General features: G+C 54.1%; 1 protein-coding gene and 1 long non-coding RNA gene across 3 annotated transcripts; one reads left to right on the forward strand and one right to left on the reverse strand.

The window, feature by feature from the left end:
* The first annotated feature begins 316 nt into the window (after window positions 1-316).
* SRL (sarcalumenin) lies at window positions 317-21022 on the forward strand. 2 transcript variants are annotated; one of them, XM_042438755.1, is made up of 8 exons: window positions 317-533; window positions 7335-8630; window positions 10426-10530; window positions 12059-12154; window positions 13444-13479; window positions 14942-15058; window positions 16603-16836; window positions 17225-21022. In XM_042438755.1, the coding sequence occupies exons 1-8, from the start codon at window positions 464-466 to the stop codon at window positions 18034-18036; spliced, it is 2766 nt and encodes a 921-aa protein (XP_042294689.1). In that variant the 5' UTR covers window positions 317-463; the 3' UTR covers window positions 18037-21022. The 2 variants fall into 2 exon arrangements, with proteins under 2 accessions (XP_042294689.1, XP_042294690.1); XM_042438756.1 differs by lacking the exon at window positions 13444-13479 and having other exon boundaries at window positions 332-533; window positions 10426-10527.
* On the reverse strand, window positions 527-5022 carry LOC121914947. Its single transcript, XR_006100609.1, has 3 exons — window positions 4859-5022; window positions 3878-4126; window positions 527-2142 (listed from the first exon to the last, which is right to left on the reverse strand). It is a non-coding gene; the product is annotated as an uncharacterized LOC121914947 (long non-coding RNA).
* Window positions 21023-21766: the final 744 nt, after the last annotated feature.

Consider the following 21766-nt stretch of genomic DNA (forward strand, 5'->3'; position numbering starts at 1 on the left):
CCGGGCGGCCTCCAGGGGGCGCCTTCCCCGCAGAACTCCGCAGCCTTGGCACCTTTTCGGTCCTTTTGCAAAACGAGGGAGAGCGGAGCCGAGGACTCGGAGGGGGCACCGGCCAAGGCCCCCTCCCTTCCATGGGGCCCGGGGGGGCAGGGGCCTCCCAGCACCTGCTCCTGGGGGCCTGGGCCCCTGAGGGTGGGGTATGGGGCTTCTCTTCGGGGGCACGCGCCCCACTTTCAGAGAGGTCCCTCGTGGAGGCGCCCAGGGCGGGCCCTAGCCCTCAAAGCATGCCCCTTGCCCCCTGCTGGCCCTGGGCGCTGGCTCTGCCCTCCTCCGGGGGCTCCTCCTCCCCGGCTGCTGCCCCTACTTGGTCCGGCGGAGGCTGGGCGAGGGGCCGGAGGCAGGGCTGTCCCTGCGCTGGGCTGCTCTCCTCGGGCCCCGTCCACTCGCCTGCCAGCCGGGCATCATGAGGGCAGCGGGGCTCTGCGCCTGGGCCCTGGCCCCGATCCTCCTCCTCCTCGCCTTGGCCTCCGCAGGTAGGGACCCCCCCCGGCCAAGACCCCCAGGGACCCCCCAACCCAGGGCCCCGGAGCCTCCGCAGGAGAAGTCCCCAAAGGGTCTCCTTGGGGGAAGGAGCAGGGCAGGAGGGGCCCCGTGCCAGCCTTGGGGGGCATCTCCCTGGGCACCCCCCTGAGCCTGGGCCGGGGCTGCCCCTGCCTTCCCTCCTGGGGGGCCCAGCCCTGAGCCCCTGCCTGCCTGCCTCCCTCCTCCTTCCCCTTGGCTGCCCTTGAGGTAATTCGGTCCCAGCTGCTGCCTGGCAGGCTAAGAATGGCAAGCGGCCGTAACTGGACCCCAGCCCCTCCTTCCCTCTTCCCTCCGGCTTGCCTCCTTTTAAGGCCATCCTTTATCACGGCCCACAACAAAAGGGGACCCCCTCCTTCCCTGCCCCATTGCCCCTGGCAGACCCCCTGGGCCCAGGCCCGGCATGGCAAGGCTTTGGGGGGGGCAGCTGGGGCACCCTTAGGACAGGGAAGTCAAGCCTCGGTTGCTCCTGGAGGGTCCCCAAGGCCCCCCTCTTCTCAGGGCCCTATGCCTCTTTAGGCCACCGCCAGCCTCTCTCTCACTCCTGGAGGGTCCCCAAGGGATGCTTCTCCTCTGGTCTGCTTTGGGTCTCTGTGGGTAGCATTCGTGGTCCTCCTGCCCAGTGCCAGCTGAGGAGGGCCTTGGGCTCACCTGGCCAAGGGAGAAGGGACCAGGCTGATGCCAGTCCTGGCTAGATGTTGGGCCTCTCTGCCCACCTCTCTTCCTTTCCTGGCACCTGAGAGAGACCAGCAAGAAGTTTTCAGGAGTCCAGAGCTTTGCACGCCACTGTTTTGATGGCAGGACTCTCAGGCCTCTTGGTCCTCCTCCTCGGGGCTTGCTTTCTCCCAGGTTGTTCCAGGGGGCAGGGGCTGTCAAGGCCAAACTGGGGGTGGAATGGGGTCCTCTGGTTCTGCCCACTTGGAGATGTGGGTCTCCCTGGGCCTCCCTCCAGCAATGGGGCCGCCTGGGAGGGCAAAGAGGGCAGGGCAGAGGAAGGGCAGAGGGGTTGTATGTGCCTTGTTCAGGCAGAGACTTTATTTCGGGCCCAAACAGCCTGAAGGCACCAAATGCCCATCTGGTCTTGGAAGCTGTGCGGGGTCTTCCCTGGTTAGTCCTTGGCCCCCCAACAAATCCCAGGTGCTGTGGGCTGTATTTCAGAGGCAGGGATGGGCAAAACTACCTCGGAGGATTCCTGCCTAAGAAAACACCACTCAATTCATGGGGTTGCCAAAAGTCAAGGGGCAACTGGAAGTCTCTCCCTCTCCCACACCTTGGCTTCCTTGGGGCTTCTCTCCTTTCCTCTGTCTGAGATGGCGGCGCTGGCACTTCGGGGTCTCTCTGTTGGCTGTGTTTGGGGCTCGTTGGTTGGCTTTAGGGATCCCTTCCCAAACAGGTGCCTGGTGCCTCTGCTACTTACGCCGCTCTCCCTTCCCAGGCTCTTTTCCTTCTCCTTTCAGAGAGAAGCAGAGATGCCTTTGCAGACCCTGTGCGCTGATGGAGTGCAGAGTCCTTGTTTTTCATTGTACCATTTTAATGCTGTGACGTCCCAGTCTGAGTCCCAGTCTGGGGAAAGAGCGAGATATATTAGTAATCTAACCTCTGTTTGTAGGATGCGACCAGGGCCCCTTTCTAGAAGCCCCCAAGCCTGGCTCTGCTCTGGGACCCCTTTCCCCCAAGTGCAGGGATTAGGGGGGCAAGCGTTGCAACCCAGAAGGAGGCGGGGAGCTCAGAAAGACCCCAACAAAGCAAAGGGTGCTTTTGTCCTAACAGGGGAAGGCTAGAAGCAAAGGTCTGTCTGCAGTTGGGGGGCAGAAGGGAAGGCCGGCATCCTTGCTGGCCCCCAGCCCCACTGCTCCTTGTTTGCCCAGGGCTGTGGGTGGGATCCAGAGAGGAGCCAGGCCACAAAGGAGAGCTATATTTAGACCTTTTAGGCTGCCCCATGGGAGCTTTTGTGTCTCTGCTGGAGCTTAGCAATAGGGACAGTGGCACACAGGCGCACACAGAGCCAGTTTGCACACATTCATTGCATGGGCTTTGTAGTCCAAGAGTCTCCCAAGGGCCACAGGTCCCCTGGGAGCCGTAGGGCCATGACTGCTGGCATGTGGGGCGGTCAAGCAGGAGCTGGCAATAATCCCATTGCCTGCCCCGGTGCCCCTCTTGGGAGAGGGCATAATGTTGCTCCCTTTTGAGCATGAGGCAAGAGTCCAGTTTGCCCTTCCTCTGGAGCATCACTCGGACACTTCTCCCTCTTAATAATTTGGTTGTTCTCAATGACCTGAAACGCCACTTCCATGGATCACTGTAAATGCATTGGGCTTGACTGGCTTTGTGTGTGCTCTTGGCTGAACAATGAGAGATGGGCGAGGGCTGGTTTGGGACTGGCATGGGCATGTCATTACACCCAGAACAGGCTGAGTGGAAACCTTTCTTAAAGCAATCCATCATTGTTCCTGAGGGTCCATTTTCTCATTCGAAAGGTTTATGAAGAAGTGGAAACTTCTGTAATAGGTCAGACTGAGTTGAAGGAGATTTTAAAGACAAACTAACCAATGACTGTTTGCAGGGCTGCAAATACATTTGCACACATTTCTATCCTAGAAAACGTAGCTCCCCGTCTGGATATGACTCTGTGATCTTGGTTCTCTGATGGCATGTATTTTACCGTGTCTGTTTCTCTGCGCCGGGCATCCAAAACCGGGTGTCCATTTGGACCTCCAGCCCATACTTGAGGATACCTTGCCTCCCTCAGCGTCCCCAAAGTCTGGTTGCTGCCAGCCTAGACCAACAGGCTTGGAGGGGGCAGACGGAGACAGTTGGGAACACTGAGCACGGATCCAGCCACTATCTTTCCAAAAGCACCTTTTTGGATGGTTTCACAAAGCTCCTAACTCTGACTGAAAAGTCCAGAACGCCAGCTTTTCTAAGGTGCAACTGGGTATATTTAATTTTTGCTAACAGGGGAGCTTCATCTTCTTTTATTTGTGCCTTAAGGGCACGGATGGAGCATAGGACCCATGCTCTGCTTCCACTGTCTGTCCTTTGTTGCTCTGCGCCTTCAGTTCAAGTACTGTACAACTTAAGGCAACCCTCTCCTAGGACCTTTTCTTCCCCATTTCTTCAGGGAAGGGTTGCCACCATGGCCTTCCTCTGAGGCTGAGAGAGTGTGGCTTGCCCAAGGCCATGCAGGGGGCTTCCTCGGCTGAGGAGGCAGTTTGCCTTCTTTAGCCCTGAAACTTGGGGTCCAGGGAGTTTTGGGGGTCACGTGCCACAAAGGCAGCCCATTTTGCCTGTTGCCTACCTCTGCCTGAAGACAAGGGCCTTTGAAAAAAGGACGCCCTTGGTCTGTGGCCTGAGCAACAGTGGCCCATGGCTGGTGGCCTTCCTGGGCCCACGTGGCCTTCCAGCGGCTGCAGCTCCTCAATGAAAGTTTGGGTGGGACGTTCTTTGGAGATCTCAGATGCCCAGGCAGAAGAAAGCCACCCCGTGGCACGTGGGCAGCCAGCTGGGCCTTCCCCAGGTATGAAGTCCTCCGCCTCAGCCTCCAGCCCTGGAGAAAACAGTGAGAGCCTGGCACACGGCAGCAGGGCTATTTTGAGCCTGGGGCCAGGATGTTTCCCTGGGAGCCAGGAGGAGGCCTGAAATGCCCACGGCCCCGGCCCAGGAGCTCCGCAGGAGGGATCCATGGGGTGCAGGAGCAGTCCCTTTGGGCAGTTCAGGTCCAGACCTCCCTCCTTCCCTCTATGGGGGGAGTGGGCAACCTGGGTCCTCCAGATATATATTTGGGACTCTGAGTCATGGTGCCTGGAGTTGTAGGCAACATATTTTGGGTACCAGGGCTGCCCACATCTCCTGCCCCCACACCCCATCCTGAGGGCCACATCCCAAATGCCACCAGAACGCAATGGCTTTCCTGGTTTTGCATCTTTTCCCTGCAGCCTGAGCAGCTGAAATCCCCCTCCCAGGAGTCCTGGTTGCTGGCCCCCATTTGGAAATGGGGGAGCAGCAGTTTTCGTAGACTGAACAGGGCCTCTTTTGGGGTGACTCCTTCCAGAGAAGGGGGCTTTTTCCTTTCTGTGCTCTATGGACCCTCTTTGCCCACCAGTCTCTCTCAGGATCCAGTGAAAAAGAGCAGCTTCAGAGCCACCAGGAGATGCCTGGCAACCAAAGGGTGGCACCTTTTTGGTGGCACTCTGAGCCTTCAGCTTTCTTGGCACCACCACCCATGACACCCACGCACCCTTGTGCCGCACCCAAGAGGCTCTAGAGAGTGTCAGCTTACCAGATGATGGTGGGGCCCACAAGAGCAGGGTCTCCCCTGCCCCAAAATGAGAGGCTGGGGGCTCATCCTCTCTGCTGAGGGGTCTCAGAGACCCTCCTGTGTGCTTCCAGGGTGGCAAGGCTGGTTGGCGCCCAGGCAGCAGGGGAATGAGCACAGCAGCAGACATTTCCTTGGCCCTCTGCGTGCCCCCCATCCGCTGCTCAGCCGCTTCCCCTCCCAGTTGCCAGAGGGAGGTATTTTTAGCTGGATGAGTGAGGCAGCGGGTGCTAAGCCCGTAACCTTCAGCCCGTTTTGCTGCCCAGCGCTCACTCGCTTGCCATCTGCAGGTCAGCACAATTTGGCGCTTGATATAGTTGAAGAGCCTCCAGACTGGGGGCAGGCAGGGTAAGGAGAGAGGAAAGGGAGCCTTATATGAGGTCCCGGTGGTTGGCATGAAAGAAGACCCACTCTCACCCCATTCTCACCACGGAATGGAGCAAATGCCAACCGAGGGCATTGTCTGGACCATCCCTGATCCAAAGGCCTGCATATGGGGAAAGGCACAGAGCCCTCACTCTTGCCTTTTCAGATGGTTGTGGGTTGGGGTTCTCTCCCTGTTACTGTGTGACTTTGAGTCGTTTCTGACTTATGGCGACCCTATCATGGCATTTTCTTGGCCAGCTTTCTTCAGAGGGAGGCCTTCCTCTGAGGCTGAGAGAGTAAGACTTACCCAAAGTCAGTAAGTGGCTTTCCATGGCCACGTAGGGATTCAAACCCAGGTCCTCTTCCAGTGTGCTATTCCAACACTCAGACCACGCCATTATGCTGGCTCCTCCTCAGCCATTAAAAGGAGAGGGGCCCTCTCCATTTCTCACCCTGGCAACCCCAGGAGGGTCAGGGTGGCCCTTGGGGCTGACCCCGCTTCTGGCCCCGGGGCCTTTTCCTCTAGGAGGGAATAAGCATGGATTCCTCCAGCCCAGATCCCCACCCCACACTGTGAAAGGGAGAGCTTTGACCGACTGGCATGTGGGGCTGGCCTTTGTGTGAGCATGCATGTGCTGCCGGCAGGGGGAAGGATTACTCCTCTGAGCCGCAGCTGTTTCTAATGGAGGCGGCTTTGTTCCCAATGCTTCAGCTCAGGCATCATCTGTTGGCGGGGGACAAGGGCTGGTGGGAGGCCGGGGGGGGGGCACAGAAGACCCCTCCCCTCCCCTCCTGGGGAGCTGCCCAAATCCAGTCACCAGCAGCTCTGGAACAGAGCCTCCAGACCATTTGGGGGGAGCGGTTTGGGGAGAGGAACGGATCCCCCCCCCCAATGCTATACCCAGGTTGCCACATCCTCTTCTCTGGACAGCTCCCTTTCCAGAAAGGGCCACTGGAGGCAAGGAAAGGAGGCTGTTTGTGTCCCAGTTGGCATAATCACTCTAGAGAATCTGGGATAATGGCTGGGTGGAACTGGGGTAGCGTAGTGAGATCAGCCTCTGCCATTGGGATGATGGGTTTCGGAGTCGCTGCCAACATCATGGCCAAAGGTTGCTGTCCAATGAAGCAGGATGGGTTGATACGTTTTGATACGTTTTGGCAGTTGGAGGTGGGGAAAACTGAAAATGAACAATGTGGGCAGTTTGCATAACTATGGGAGATACGTCACATTTGCACACTTTGATTTTCTCTTTGATTCTGCACTATATAAACTACCTTCCCTTGGCCTCACCTGAGGCCGGTGCATCCCATCCAAGGGCTCCCTGTTTAGCCAGCCCTGGTGAATGGCATCCCTGGGCAGGGAGGAATTTGTCATGGGGCACAGTTCTGCCACTGGCTGGACCCAACCAGCAAAAGGGCCAGCTCTGCTGGGTACCATTTTTCCTTCTACTGTATCACTGACCAGCAACTAGGCTTGTGCCGTAGCAGTAATGTGTGTGAGGAAATACTTAGGCAGGCCTGGAACTACCCCCAGCTCCAGGACAGAACAGGTACAAACACTTTCATTTAAACCCTTTGCTTCCAGGCATGTGACATGCCCTAGCCAGTAGCATGCTTTGGCTACTACTACTACTACTACTACCTTTTCTCCTTCCCTGGATGCCCCCTTTCCTTGTGTGTTTGCAACCTAGAGAGTCAAGGGGCCCAGCAAAGAGAGCAGGGAGGCTTTTGCTTGGAGGAGGCTGGCCAGCTGGCTGTAAAGCCCAAGATAGATTCCTTCCACCCGGCACCTGTTTGCACCCAGTTTACTGATAGGAGCAGGAAAAGCCAGTCGGATTCCCAGCCCTGGTGTTTGGGATAAGACTGAAGGACTGCACTCATGGCAGGGTCAGGAGGGACATCAGCTTCAGCATCGCTCCATAGGAAAAGGAGTTTGGCTCTGCTTCTCACCAGGGCCACCTAGGCAAGCATTCACACACTTAGATTGAGAGAGAGAGACACACAGGCTATTTTGAGGAGCGAGGAGGCGGGCGAGGCATGGACCAAACTGACTGATCGTGTTCTAACCATTTAGAACTGCAAGTTTCTGCCCTGGATGCTGGCACAGAAGACTCTGCCATCTTTGCCGAGGGCAGCTTGTTGCCTGGAGACCCAAGCCTAGCTGAGAAGAAGGAGCTGCTCTATGAAGAGGCGGCTGGTGGTGGTGGTGGTGGTGCTGCTGCTGCTCCCATGCCTCCCGGAACAGGGGCTTCCCTCCAGCCCCCCAGCAGCCATGAAGAAGAAGAAGAAGGAAAAGGAGGAGGAGAAGAAAAGGAAGCTGGCACAGACCCTGACGGAGCCTCCCAGACCGATGCCAATCTGGAGGTCCATGTTGACATCCCAGGGGACCAAGACACCCATGTGGCCAAGGCAGAGAATGCTCCTGAAGCAGGGCATGGAGAAGGTGGAGCAGACAACCCGATCCAGGCAGGGAGGGTGCCAGCTGGAGAGGAGGCTCAGAAAGAGAGGCAGGGACCCCCAGAGAGGGACGGGCCAGGGTCTGCCCCAGGCAGAAGTGGAGAGCTCTCCCAGGGCCTCCTCCAGGCCTTGGAGGACAGACCTACAGGAACCACTGATGTGACTGCGGAAGAAGCTGGTGCAGCCCCTGAGCAGAAGAGTCCCCTGAGTGGCCCTGTGCCCACAGGGGACACGCTGGCACCAGGCACGGCACAGGAGGGTTTCCAGGAACAGGAAGGCCAAGAGGCACCTGAGGAAGGAGATGGAAAGGAAGAGGAAGGAATGGCAAAGCAAGGGGCCCAGGAAGATCCCAGCTCACCAGCCAAGGAAGAGGAAGAGGCATCCAGGGTGGCAAAGGTGCCAGGTGGAGGGCTTGAGGATGGGGAGGACTCTGAGGAAGGAGAGGAGTCTTCTGAGGAAGAAGAAGATGGTGAGGAGGAAGAAGGAGATGATGAAGAAGAAGGAAGGTCATCAGAGGAGGTTTCTGCAGAGGAAGGAGCAGCATCTCAGCCAGAGGAAGAAGGCGAGGCTGGTGGTGCTCCTGGAGCCATAGAGAAGGGGTCACATGAGGAGGAAGGCGAGCAGCCTGTCCTAAGGAAAGGGACAGAGGAGGGAGCACCAGAGGAGGCCGCCCACAGAAGTGCCAACCCACCCTCCATTCCTGAAGGGGAAGCCCACTTCCAGCGCCAAGAGGAAAACCTGAGTGGAGCAGCACAGGCACCGGGCTCCTCCAGTGAAGGGGGTGCCCACCGTATAGATCAGGAGATGCCCACTGGCAAGAATGTCCACCCCACGCCAGCAGCAGACACCCTCCCCAAAGCAGCCAGCCCTGCAGACCAGGGCAACCCCCCAGCACCGAGTGCAGCTCCGAGAGGTCCTGGCCTTTCTTTGTGTCCCTTCTTGCCCTGCGTGCTGAGCTTCCCAGCAGAGAGAACCTCAGTTGCCCCTTCCCTTGCCCGCATCTGCCCCCTCCCTGTGCCCGCTTCTGCTTCTTGGCATGAGTCCCACAGGAGGGAGGGAGGGAGGAAAGGGGAGGCATGTGCTGCCACATCTTCCCACATGAGGGATGGGGGCAGCTGGGGTCCAAAGGCACTGTGCCTTCCCAGCAGTTGTCATCCAGAGCCATAGGCCATGTGTACCACTGGCCAAGATGCAAAACCCACACAGTCTTTACCCAGTTGTTTGCAGAACAAGGCTACTGACCATCCCTTTGGGCCAGGAAGTGCCAGTTCCACAATCTGAGGCATACCCCCAAAGCTTGCAATAACCATGCAAGGTCTCCGTTGAGCCAAGTGGGTCTTGTTGGCAAATAACATAGGAAATGATGAAAGAATACAAAAACCAAGGTTGTAGCATAAATTATTGAAACAAACCCTCTCCGCACAATCTACATTAATTATTTTTACTTCTTGGGGGTGTGAGTGTCTGCATGCTCCAGAGAAGCAACTGGGAGTTTGCCACTCCTACCGGCAAGTTTCTGGAAAATGAGAAACTGGCTGTCTTCCAAAGGCAGTTGGTTGATGGCAGGACTGGCAGGCGAGGTTCCTCATCATGGAGATGTTGGCATAGCGCAAATTCCATGCCCGCCATGACAGGATCGCCTGCTGGGGGGATGAGCGCAGGAAGCGAGACAAAGGCAGCCTTTGCTCCCCCCCCCCTTTTGAATGGGCAGCTGATAATGCCAAAGCGTAACTGGAGCCCTGTGGCTAGAGGCTATTTTGGGGTCTGGGAAAGGCCTCTCTCTCTCTCTCTCTCTCTCTCTCTCTTTTTCTTTCTCTCTCTTTCTCTCTGTAGATCCCTGCTGCCCACTCCCCTCCTTTCCTCTGGCTATGCTTGGGCCCATTTCCCCCTGGCATCCCCAAACATAACTCCTAAGTGGCACTTCCTGCCAGGCCCAGTAGCCAACAGGTCTCCCCTAACTCCTTGTGCCATAAAAAAAAGTTGGAACAAGTCTGGCAAAGGAAGAACAGGGTGGGTGGGGTGGGTTGGATTGGGTCAAGGGGTCTGTTGTCCCACTTAATCTCACACAGCAGAGCAAGTGCCATGGCTCCCTTGGCACAGCCTGGTCTGTGAATGGCCGCCCCTTGATTCCGTTCCCACATTTGAGGCTCTGGTGGTCCAGCATCAAGGACTGCAAGACCAGCAGCAGGTAACTGGAAAAGGGGGAGCTCCAGGAATCAGGATGTCTTGCTTCTTTTTTCACTGGCCCCAGTGATTTTGGACCCTCTTCCCGTCTTGGGAAGCTAATTGTTCTGTGGCTTATCTTCGGTTGTCCTTGTGCCCATTGAGGGGATGAATGAGCCTGTGACTGTTAAGACCGTGTGTATGTGTGCACGAGAGAGGGATGGAGGGACTCCATGCCCTTCTTTACTCTGGAGTCAGAATGAAGTGGCAGCACCTATATTTAGATGCCTGTCCCAGGCAACTGCTGCTGGCCCCTTGCCAGGCTCCCTGCCCCAGCTGCGCTCGGCACTAGCGGAAATCCTTGCGGAGGGGAAGGTGAGGAGAGGCATGTAGGCGCAAGGGAAGAGCACCGTGTGCCAAAGACCTGGACCAACACACTGTGAAAAAGATGCCCCCCAGACTGCCCCCTCCTCCTGGGAGACCCCTATTGGCCGGTCACTCAGTGGCCAGTGGGCTGAGATGGTCTCTTTGCTCTCTCTTTGCAGAAGAGGTAGAGGACACTGTGGCGGAGTCGGCCAAGAGGGACCGTTCCCACATCGAGAACACCCTGAAGCTCAAGGAGGAGAAGCCTGCAGACGATTACTCAGGTAGCAGTAGGAGAGGCCCCTGCGGATGGAAGAGAGGACCCCAGGGAGATGGGGAGGGGGCTCTTGAGGAAGGAAAATCCTGTCCCTCCCCAAAATGCAAATCCCAGGAATCCGCAGGATGGAGCCATAGTATTAAAGTGGCATTGTAACAATATAGTTATGTAGTATGAAAGGGCCCTGGGTCTCTGGCTATTTGCCCACTGAAGGAGGATGAGTCTCTGAGGTCCAGTCCAATCTACTTTTTGAAGCCATGGTACAGAAGTGACCACCTTGTCAGAAGGGGGCCTCCCTGGCCTGGACGCCAAAGGCAGGATCCTCTGGGCACAAAACATCTGGAGGATCTCTCTCTCTCTCTCTCTCACACACACACCTGGATGGATCCCAACTCCTGAGTAAACCCTGCACCAGACAGACAGCCCTCTTTCCTGCCTCCGATCCACTCCCCCTTTCTGGCACCACTTTCAGTTCCTTCCCTTCAGTTCATAGAATCATAGAATTATAGAGTTGGAAGAGACCACAAGGGCCCTGATCCAGTCCAACCCCATTCTGCCATGCAGGAAATCACAATCAAAGCATCTCCATTGACAGATGGCCATCCAGCCGCTGCTTAAAGACTTCCAAAGAAGGAGACTCCACTACACTCCGAGGGAGTTTGTTCCACTGTCGAACAGCCTTACTCTCAGGAAGTCCCTCCTAATGTTGAAGTGGAATCTCTTTTCCTGGAGCTTGCATCCATTGTTCTGGGTCCTGTTCTCTGGAGCAGCAGAAAACAAGCTTGCTCCCTCCTCAATATGACATCCCTTCAAATATTTAAACAGGGCTATCATCATATCACCTCTTAATCTTCTTTTCTCCAGGCTAAACATCCCCAGCTCCCTAAGTCGTTCCTCATAGGACATGGTTTCCAGACCCTTCACCGTTTTAGTCGCCCAAAGGAGGAACACTGAGTCCTTGAAAGGTGGCCTGATGCATATGGAGAAGCAGGCTTGCCTTCCCTGGAGCCAGGCGACCTTGCTCTGTCCACCTGCATCCATCTCAGTATTACCATTGTTGTTGCTGTTATTATTATTATTATTATTATTATTACCACTGCTGCCCGGCAGCAGTCTCCCTCTGGCTTCTCCCAGCAATGCCTGGAGACACGGCTGGATTTGAACCCAGGGCCCCCCACTGGAACGGATTCTCTAAGCCTTTGAGCATACTGTTCTGTCAGCCATAGGCACAAGACCATGTTGCTTATTTAAGTAAATTCTTTAAAATTATCTTTGAAAGGTGGCACTGCAACTGTTCCCTCAGTGAACAGCAGCCCAGGAGGAAGCAGGCCTGGCAGTGGGGTTGGGGGCAAACTGGCAATGACAAAACACACCCGTCGCTAGCAATGCAGGTGGATGTGTGGCACATGCTGTGTATCTGCAGCTGAGTCTCCCTGGCTCCTCCAAGAGCCTGGCTTTGGGTGCCAGGGAGAGGCAGCGGTGGCGGAGGTTCTGCCAGGCCTCTGATGGGTTCCTCTTGGTCTGCTTTCCCTTTGCAGCCATCCTGCAGAGGCTCAGGAAGATCTACCACACGTCCATCAAGCCCCTGGAGCAGTCCTACAAGTACAATGAATTGCGGCAGCACGAGATCACAGGTACGGCCAAGGAATGGGCGGCTGGGCAGAGGGCAGCTGGTGCCTAGTCTGTGTGCCCAGCCTGGCCTTCTAGTCAGGAATGGGGCAGGGGCATCTTAGAGATCCATAAAACATCTGGAATCGGAGTGAGACACTGACAACTGGCTCTTCCGCCACATGCTGTGGCCCTTTGTGGCCCCATTTGCTTTCCCAGGCAGCCATGACATCTTTCCTACAAGATTCTAGCCCAGTTTCCCTCTTGTCAGGTTTACGCTGCTTCCAAAACAGTCATTCCTCACTGGGGTGTTTAGGGTTTCCAGGGCAGTAGCCCTAGTTTGGCAAAAGAAGGCACTGAGGTTTTCCTGCCAGGGACTTGTAGACTACATCAAACTACAGTTCAGTCCAGATTCCTTGGGAGCAAGAGTTGGCTATTCCATCAGTAAACTAAGGAAGGGATCCTTTGCTAAAAGAATTGTGAGGAAGGGGAAGGAGGAGAAAAGAGGGGCTCAGGCAGGGCAAGAAAAGAGGGGATGCTCTGGGAGAGATGATAAATGTAGGGCACCAATCTGGGGAGGAGAGAGAGGGGGGCAGAGGGAATGCTGAGAGAGAGAAGAGCAATGGATTCTGATCTGGGAGAGATGGAGGAAGAGGGAAGGCCAGGAAGCAGAGAGTTGCAGGAGCCCAGCTTTCTGAACTATAAATATCTGTTAGCATTGACATAGATGTCCATGTTCAGTTTCCTCCTCCTGTGGAGGGGAAGGCAGGTAGCGCATGACTTGGCACATCAGGTGCAGAAGGAAGAATCAATTTGCTGCTTTGGGGGCCTTCAGGAGGCAGCCTTTCTCCTGCCTCAAGGTGGACTTGACCAGCAGCATCTATAGTCAATGAGTCAAGCCAGTGGAGTCCTCTGAGAGCACATCCCACATCTTCCACCTCTCCCAATGTCCTACTAGTCGCCCTGAAGTCAGTTCAGGGATAGGAGCAACCTGCAGGGGTGCTGTATTGCAATCTGGGAAGCCTCCAGCTCTGGAATGGGATTTGCATGTCAATCTCTGTGGAAAATATGTCTGTGATGGATGAGCTTCTTGCACTGTTGGATGGATAATTCACGATTCCTGCTTTCTGGGGCTAAAGGGGAGTGGAAGGAACTGGGGTCATCCATCGGTTCTGCATATTTTCTTGGAGAGGGTGGAATTCTCCTTCGTTCTTGTTTGACACCTAACCAAGCACCTCTCCCCCCAAAGAAGCCTCCCTTTCCTACTCATGTTGCTTTTTCTCTCCCTCTGGCCCCCTCCTCTCCTGCCTAACAGCTTACCCTGGACGCACCTTGGGCTCTTCAGCCACAGGTGGGTATGGCTACCTGACACCTGCATGCGAATGAATCCCTGCCCAGGCAGCCTTTCGCCTCTGGTCAAGGGTCTTTCAGCTAGCGGTTGGAGGCACTGGGGTGATTTAGATGGGTGGTTCCTCATCTGTCCCCTGATACTGTTGGGTCAACAACTACCAGGAGTCCTAGGGTGCATTTACACTGTAGACATAGTGCAGTCTGACACCACTTTAGCTGCCATGCTTCCATCCTACAAAGTTCTAGGGTTTGTAGTTTTTCAAGGCAGCAGCATTCTTTGGCAGAGAAGGCTAAAGACCTTGTATAGGTTCTCATAGGATGTAACTGCAGCACTTAAAGTTGTGTCAAACTACATTATTTCTACTGTGCAGAAGCACCCCTAGCCAGCATGAGTAACATTGCTGTAGTCTGGGAGAGTATTTGGGAACCCAAGTTTGGGAACAACACCTTCAGAAATAGCATTTTCCTTCCTCAAGTGTGCAGAAGTGTGCGGTGTTAACCCTTTGCCCTTTCATGGTAAGGGGCTGCCTGAAGCTTCTGAAATGCTGCTGCTGAAGCTCTTTGAAGACAGCTTCTGCATGTGCCCAAGGCTCTTCTTAGTTCTTTTTTGGCCCTCTGTGCACTTGAGGGCATAGCAAAATAGCCCCCGGGATCTACTCTGAGAACCTGCCCCACCATTTAAAGCAGAAAGAGGGCTGGGTTAAGGGCTTGCACTGGTATCCCCAGCAAAGCTCTTTTTGACATCCCCTTGCCTTTGGGATCCTGGGAGAAGATGGCCTCTTAGGCAGAGAAAGAGGGAATTTGGCGCATGGTGAGGTCACATAAGGAACGCTCAGCTCCACAATCCTACGTTTGCCCCATCTTGTCACACATGAGCAGCCTCTGTTTCACCATTTGGGAAGTTCCTGCTTGTGGCCAGACATGGGGGAAGAACACAGTATGGACACAATGCAAAGCAAATACATGCATTTGTACACACAACAGTGTTCTCACCATGCACATACAAATACATAATGTTGGTGGAGGAGGTTTTCATACTTGGTGCAAGGTATCCTGAGATATCAGGAGCTGGAAAGGCTTCCTCAGAGGGGCACAGAGCTGGAACCATACCTGGGTCCTGGCAGTCACACGAAGGGAGGGTTGCTTGGCCAAGAGAGACCCCTTGTTGATCTCTTCTTGTTGTTGAATACTTTGGAGGCTGACAGTGGGTGAGCACTGTGTGCGTCCATATGTGTCTGTGTGTGCCCTGCACTCCTGTCATCCCTCCCCAAGTGTCAGATTGCAAAGCCTTTCTCCCTGGTTTGTGCCGACTGCCTTGAGGGAAGAAGAAGAAGAGGATGGCCAGTTGGGCTGCTCAAGTATGAGGACAACGTTCGGGGGCTGACTCCTCTTTGAAGATGTTTCAGGGGGCCCTGAAGCAGCTGCTTCAAAAACACCACTCTCCATTTTGTTTCCACTCACAGATGGAGAGATTACTTCCAAGCCAATGGTGCTTTTCCTGGGACCATGGAGCGTTGGCAAATCAACCATGATCAACTACCTCCTGGGGCTGGACGATACTCCCTACCAGCTGTACACAGGTAGGGGGTCTTCCTCCATCTTTCTCCCTGGTCCTGGCCATTAGGTTTGCCCATGCTGCTAGGTTTGGGCATGTGGGGCCAAGCCCTGCACCCCACAGGAAAGATGCTGCCTAGATCCCTGCAGCTGGAGCCAAAGTGGGGAAGAGCAAATGGAGCAGACTGGGAGGACTGGTCTCAGAGCCCTCTTCAAAGGCAAAGACCAACAGGAGGAGTGGTGTTATGGTGGTCACCTCGACCCTGGGGATGTGTATGGACGCCGATGCTTGGAAGTCCCCGTGGAGATGGAAAGAAGGGGCTCAGAAGGAGGAGATAGTGAGCTGAGTAATGGGGGCCATTGGGGCGAGAGAGAACTGGGATGCAGAGAGCAAGGAAGTGAAATCACATTGAGAGTATGTTGGTCTATAGGCAAGGATGGCCAGAAAGCCAGCATGGTGCAATGGTTTGAGCACTGGACTACAACTCTGGAGGCCAGCAATTGAACCCCTTTTCAGCCATGGAAACCCACTGGGTGACCTTGGATGAGTCCCACTCTCTCAGCCTCAGAGGAAGGCAAAGGCAAAACCCCTCTGCTCTGAAAAGGTCTTGTCAAGAAAAACCCACGATAGGTTTGCCTTAGGGTCGCCTTAAGTCTTGAAGGCACACAACAACAACAACAGCAACAAGCAAGGAAGGGTGAGAACTAAACAGTGCAGCTCCTTCAAGGGACTCTTCCCATCTGTCTCCATCACTCCTGACCCCCAGTAGATATGTGGGGCTTAAGGCATCATGGCTCATGTCCATCTCCAAGGGCTGGCCGGCCAGTAGCATAAGGCCACTGGACTGTCTGGGTCAGGCTTCAGTCTAACTTGTCTGGCTTTCTAGCCTTTGCCTGGGGCTGGAGAGGACCTTTTCAGTTCCATCTCCATCCTGACCTGGCCTCCTCTCTGCTCCGCTGCCTTAGGCAGTCCCTGGCTCACTCCAGGTAAGGAAGGCCATCCTGCCCAGGCTCAACCGGGCAATTCCCCGCTGGGCTGGCATCCTCCTGTGCCTGGCAGCCAGAGCCACAGTAAAGACCCAGAAGAGAGCTTTCCCAGCTTCCCTGTGAGAAGCCAATTAACTGGAGGAGGAATGACCTTTCCCTCTCCCTCTTTTCCACCTCCGCATCCCAGGCTTCTGGTCTCTTTGATCCCCATCTGATCCCAGCAGAGGCATTCAGAGTCTCAGAGGTCTCTGTGGGAATGAAAGTCCCTCTGAGAGGATGCTGCCCAGGGCAAGGAATGGGGCGGGCCACGTGGGCCCTGGAGCAAAAATGCTTCTTCCAAACACAACAGTCCTAGAAGCAGTGACAGTAAACACCTCCGTCGCCAGTGTGGGATGGCTTGCCTGTCCCCATTTGGGAGGGAGAGCGTCACGGACAGAGTGGTTGTTGCTTGCATATGGTTGGAAAAGAGCTTTGGGAATGTTTTAGTAAGGCATCCATTTGAAACCCAGCCCAGTTTCAGATGCCAATTGTCTAACGGCTCTCTCTGTGTGTCTGTCTTTTGCTCTGGTTCTTCCTTGGGCAGGGGCTGAGCCCACCACCTCTGAATTCACCGTCATCATGCATGGCCCCAAGCTGAAGACCATTGAAGGCATTGTGATGGCTGCGGATAGCGCCCGCTCTTTCTCGCCTCTTGAGAAGTTTGGCCAGAACTTCTTGGAGAAGCTGATTGGGATTGAGGTCCCTCATAAGCTTTTGGAGAGGGTTACCTTTGTGGATACGCCCGGCATCATTGAAAACCGGAAGCAGCAGGAAAGAGGTAATGCTCTGCGCCTCAGATTTTCAAAGAGGACCCTGAAAGTAAGCCATTAGGATCCAGAGGATAGAGCAGGCGCAGAGGCTCTTCTCTTTCGACTCCAGTTATAAACGTCCCGCTTAATGCCTTCCACAGCATCCTTCACCTTTTTACAGAAAGTTGGCTCACTCAGTCTTTTTTCTAATACAGCCACTAGTTTAAGGATTAGATATTTTTAATTGTTTTGAATTTTACTGAGGTTTTAAATGTGTTGTCTGTGAGCCAACGTGGGTCCCTCTGGGGAGAAGGGCGGCGTGTAGATGACATAAACAAATAACATAAATAAGACTGAACCAGAATCCCTAATATTTCACACCCCTCCTCTCTCTCCATCCGCTTCGTCCTCCCACAGGCTACCCATTCAATGATGTCTGCCAGTGGTTCATCGACAGAGCTGACCTCATCTTCGTGGTCTTTGACCCCACAAAGCTGGATGTGGGTCTGGAACTGGAGATGCTTTTCCGCCAGCTGAAGGGTCGGGAGTCTCAGATCAGGATCATCCTGAACAAAGCAGACAGCCTGGCCACGCAAGAGCTCATGCGGGTGTATGGCGCCTTGTTCTGGAGCCTGGCTCCCCTGATCAATGTCACGGAGCCCCCCAGGGTCTATGTCAGCTCCTTTTGGCCCCTGGATTACCATCCTGACACCCACAAAGAACTCTTCCTGAAAGAGGAGATCTCCCTCCTGGAAGACCTGAACCAGGTGATTGAAAACAGGCTGGAGAACAAGATTGCCTTCATCCGCCAACACGCTATCCGGGTCCGCATCCACGCACTCCTCGTTGACCGTTACTTGCAAACCTACAGGGATAAAATGACCTTCTTCAGCGATGGAGAGCTGGTGTTCAAGGACATTGTAGAGGATCCAGACAAGTTCTACATCTTTAAGTCCATCCTGGCAAAGACCAACGTCAGCAAATTTGACCTCCCCAATCGCGAGGCCTATAAGGACTTCTTTGGGATCAACCCCATTAACACTTTCAAGCTTCTGGCTCAGCAGTGTTCCTACATGGGAGGGTGTTTCCTGGAGAAGATTGAGAGGGCCATCACCCATGAGCTGCCAGACCTTTTGGGGAGTGTCGGCCTGGGGAAGAAGCCCAGCGTCCTTTCCTGCGACACGACGGGCTGCGGTGAAACTCCCAAGAACCGCTACAAGAAACATTAACAGGCTGTCCAGTGTTAACCACTCCTGTGTCCTTGTTGGTGAATGAGCTTATGTCTTATCTGTCCAAGAAGCCAAGGTTTGCTAACCCTTCAAGTGCCACGTGTGGCAAGAGCTAATGTAAAATGAGGACTTTTGGAGTCACTGACATCGTTGGCAAGGGAGCTAGGGGAGCCTAGGAGAGAGAATAAAACACTGTGAATACCTGACTTTTCTTATCTAAGCTTTGTTACTTTAAGTAGGAGGCCATGAACCAAGCTGTAGGTCAAGGGGACAGCCACCCCTTTATATGGCCCTAAGCACCCAGGAAGGAAGGAAGGAAGGATTGGAGCACCAAGAGAAGGCCGAAGAGGCTAGGCTCTTCTCCATAAGCATTGCTTCCATCAGAAACCAGGTATAAAGTTCTTGCGGCATCCTGAGTGCTGCATGTGGGACTGAGGACCATAGAATCCATCTCATTGTCCTCCAGCCTTTCCTTCTAGACCTCACAGCTTACCAGCATCTGCTCTTCATGGGCTGCATCTTAGCATTCCCCTGTGCATCTGTGCTTCCTCCCCCAGACTGCAAGGATCCAGACTGTTCTTTAAAATCTGGGTTCTGCCCTGTCTGTAAACTAAATTCAAGGCATTCCCCTACTCCCTGTTTCCAAACAAGAGAGAAATTCTCCAGCATGGGTAGGCATCTATGTGGCAATTCCAGAAGGAGTCTTACCAAGCCTGGCCTTTTGGGAGTCCTGTCTGAAGTGGAGGCTGATTTGTGTGGGGTGTGCATGCATGCACATGGGAAGCTGTTGGCGCAAGCCTGGGATTGCAAGTCACAGCACTTCCATTGCTAATGCTTGACATGCTAACAGAGTCCTGTCCCATGCTTGCTGGTTCCTGAGCCTCAGCGTTAGTTCTGCCGCTCTTAGCATCTGGCTGCTGTTGCTGCTGCTGCTTTTCTTCCAGGCTGCTCTCTGTGGGTTTTTAACCGTAAGGTGTCTGTTTTTGCTTCACAATGGATTTGTTTCCGTATCCCATCACCTAGCTTAGGAACTGGCTGCATATGGAAGCGATGTCCCTCCTTCTGTGTGACAAAGAAGAGACAGGTCCTTTGCCATCGCAGCTGATGGCAGCACTGAGCACAAGGCAGAGGCAGGAGGGGCTTGTTGTAAGGGGCAAACAGTAGGTCTCAGCCAGGAGGCTTTATGCCAGGAGAGAGAGCTTTCTTTCCACCTGAGAAGGGGACACACGAGGATTGTGACGTTTGGCTACTTTGGAGGGATATAGCATGTTTGTGGTCCTTGGTCATCAAATGTCCAAGCAAGGTATAGATACGCAACAGAGAAAGACAGAAGCAAAGGCGAAAAGGGCAGACAGAAGGGGCTCCCCACCCACCCCCACAAAATGGAAAGTTTTGCAGAAAAGATCAGGTGAATCCATGAAAGGCACTTCAGCAGCGCATCACAGCTAGGAAAAAGAAGTTGCTGCGGAAGCAACCAACTAATCTGCTGGTAAAACTGGATTTAAAAGACTCTGTGTTCAGGAATAGTGTGAGTTATTCCTTGCAAGGGTAGGACTGGAGACCGACGAGTGCCAGGAGGGAGAAGAGGGCAGGAGCTGGGCTTTGTTAAGGGGACAGGTTGACAATGGAAGTAAATTGGGGGGTGGAGGAGATGGGGCATGGGGCACAAAGGGAATAGGAGCAGCTAAGATGGCAAATAGGTGTCGGGGGAACTGGCACCCAGAAGGGTCCGGATAGGAGACATTGCAGAGAGAAGGACCTGGCCAGTCCCAGACTTGCTGCCTCCTCCTCCTCTTCCTTCCGTTCTTCTCCTCTTCCCTTCTTCTCTCCTACCTTCTCTTCCCTTTATTCCTCTCCTCTCACCAGCTGCTTCCCACGCTGCAGTGTTTTCTCCAAATTAGACTCTCTGTTCTCATCAACAGTCCTGTGTCTTTATTGCCAACAAGTGACGGAACAGAGAAAAGCCTTGCTATCGCCTCTCCCTCTCTTCCTCAAAGAGAACTTTGGATTCTTATCTGGGGAGCAACAATCCAGCAAGTGTGCTCCGTTTCTTCTGTTGTCTCTTTATTATCCTCATCCTTTTCATTCCCCCGTGTCTCCCGATGTTTGTGTCTTTTCCTTGCCCCCTTCCCTCTTACGAATTGGAAATCATGTACAGTCAGACCAGATAATGTTCTGCAATGCACACTCTCAGCAAGATGCTCGGTTTAAAGTGTCAGCCTGAAGTGAGAAGTCGGTGGCAATGGCTATGTGTTTTTGTGTCTGCCGGTGCTGAGAAGCCATCAGAGCCAGGCTACGTCTACGTGGATCTTGCTACTGAAAATGGTAGGGCTGACGGAGAGGGAGCCAAGGAGTGTGGACCACGGGACTTTCTTGGCGAGATTTGTCCAGAAGGGGTTTACTGACAGGAGGTGGCTTGCCCAGGGTCTCCCAGGGGGCTTCCTTGGCTGGTCAGGGCTTCTGGTCCCTGGCATCCTATGCAAGGCTCAGCCTACTTCAGTAATGCCTGCTCCACAACCTGGTCATTGCCTGCTGGTGCCTGGCAGCTATCGCAGGCCCTTCCAGAAACAGCCACGAAGGCGACTTAGATTGCATCTGGCATCATCCATTCGGAAGAGGGCACCTTTTCCCACAAATACCTGGCTGCGGTTGTTCCTCCAAACAGGCACGATTGGAGAAAGCGCCAGGGCAGCCGGTGGCTAGTTTTGCCAACTTGGCTCTTCTCCATCATGGAAAGAGGCACACTTGCAATCCACCGATCTTCCTGAGAGGAGCCAGCTTAGCTCTCTGTCTGGTTAGCTTACCAAAAGGAAAACCCTCCATCCACTGTTGTGTGCTTCTTTTGAACAGGGATTTTGGACAGATACATTTAAAGGAATGACATAGCTGTAATATATTGCCAGTATAGTGGTTCACAGTCATCATCTGAATTGGAGAGACCATGTACACCAGCCGTTCTAATAAATTCTGATCCTTTCCAATCACATCCGCTGGTGCCTCATCTCTGCTAGGAGTAGAAATCCTGAAACTGGTGAAGGGAAATGTGGGTTGCAGAAAAGCAATGAAGGGTGGTCTTGGGTGCGTGTCTATTACCTTCGCGCATGCTCTGTCCTGCCCTTTGGCCATTTCAAAACATTCAGAGCAAGTGAACACAGCGGGGCTGGGATCCATTAAGGGCTAGATCCACTCAGCAAGTTCTTCTAAATATTCTGCATTGATAGCAGGGGGGTCAGTAATGCTCTGATGCCATAAGTTAGGTGGGGCCCCGGGGGGATAGCGCAGTACACTACATAGATCTACACTGGGTTATAACTGTGGCTTGAATGTTGCTGAGATGAAGGAAGGGGTTTCCCCGTTGCAGAGGGAAAGGAGGGAGGGAGGAAGTCATTAAGGGCGAGAGCTCAGGCTGCATTTAGGAAGTGGCTAGACCACATCAAGGCCTGCGCTTTCATGCCGCTTGACTAGTTATTTGCTCTGATTCTCAGCACCGATCCTCTCTTGCTGCCAGTGTCTGACAATCCCAAAGCAGTCCTGCCTCCCGATCTCTTTGCTAACCTGGATCTAGCCTACTAAAAGGACAAAAAATATGTCTGCAGACATGTCAGGCCTGGCTGTCACTTCTCCTCCCATTTTGGGCTCCATCCTCAAAGGGAAGATCATCCCACAGTCTTTTACAGGGTCAGACTGGTATAATGGCACATGGGGCCAAAATACAAATGTCCCACCAGAC

This window comes from Sceloporus undulatus, chromosome 8, assembly GCF_019175285.1.
Source record: "Sceloporus undulatus isolate JIND9_A2432 ecotype Alabama chromosome 8, SceUnd_v1.1, whole genome shotgun sequence".
Classification (NCBI taxonomy): Eukaryota; Metazoa; Chordata; class Lepidosauria; order Squamata; family Phrynosomatidae; genus Sceloporus; species Sceloporus undulatus.

Bases quoted from the DNA above. Each gene is read 5' to 3' on its own strand.
- SRL (XM_042438755.1), top strand. From the start codon at position 464: ATGAGGGCAGCGGGGCTCTGCGCCTGGGCCCTGGCCCCGATCCTCCTC. The intron at 12,155-13,443 runs GTACGGCCAAGG...CCTGCCTAACAG, and splicing joins GCGGCAGCACGAGATCACAG to CTTACCCTGGACGCACCTTG. The intron at 15,059-16,602 runs GTAGGGGGTCTT...TTCCTTGGGCAG, and splicing joins TCCCTACCAGCTGTACACAG to GGGCTGAGCCCACCACCTCT.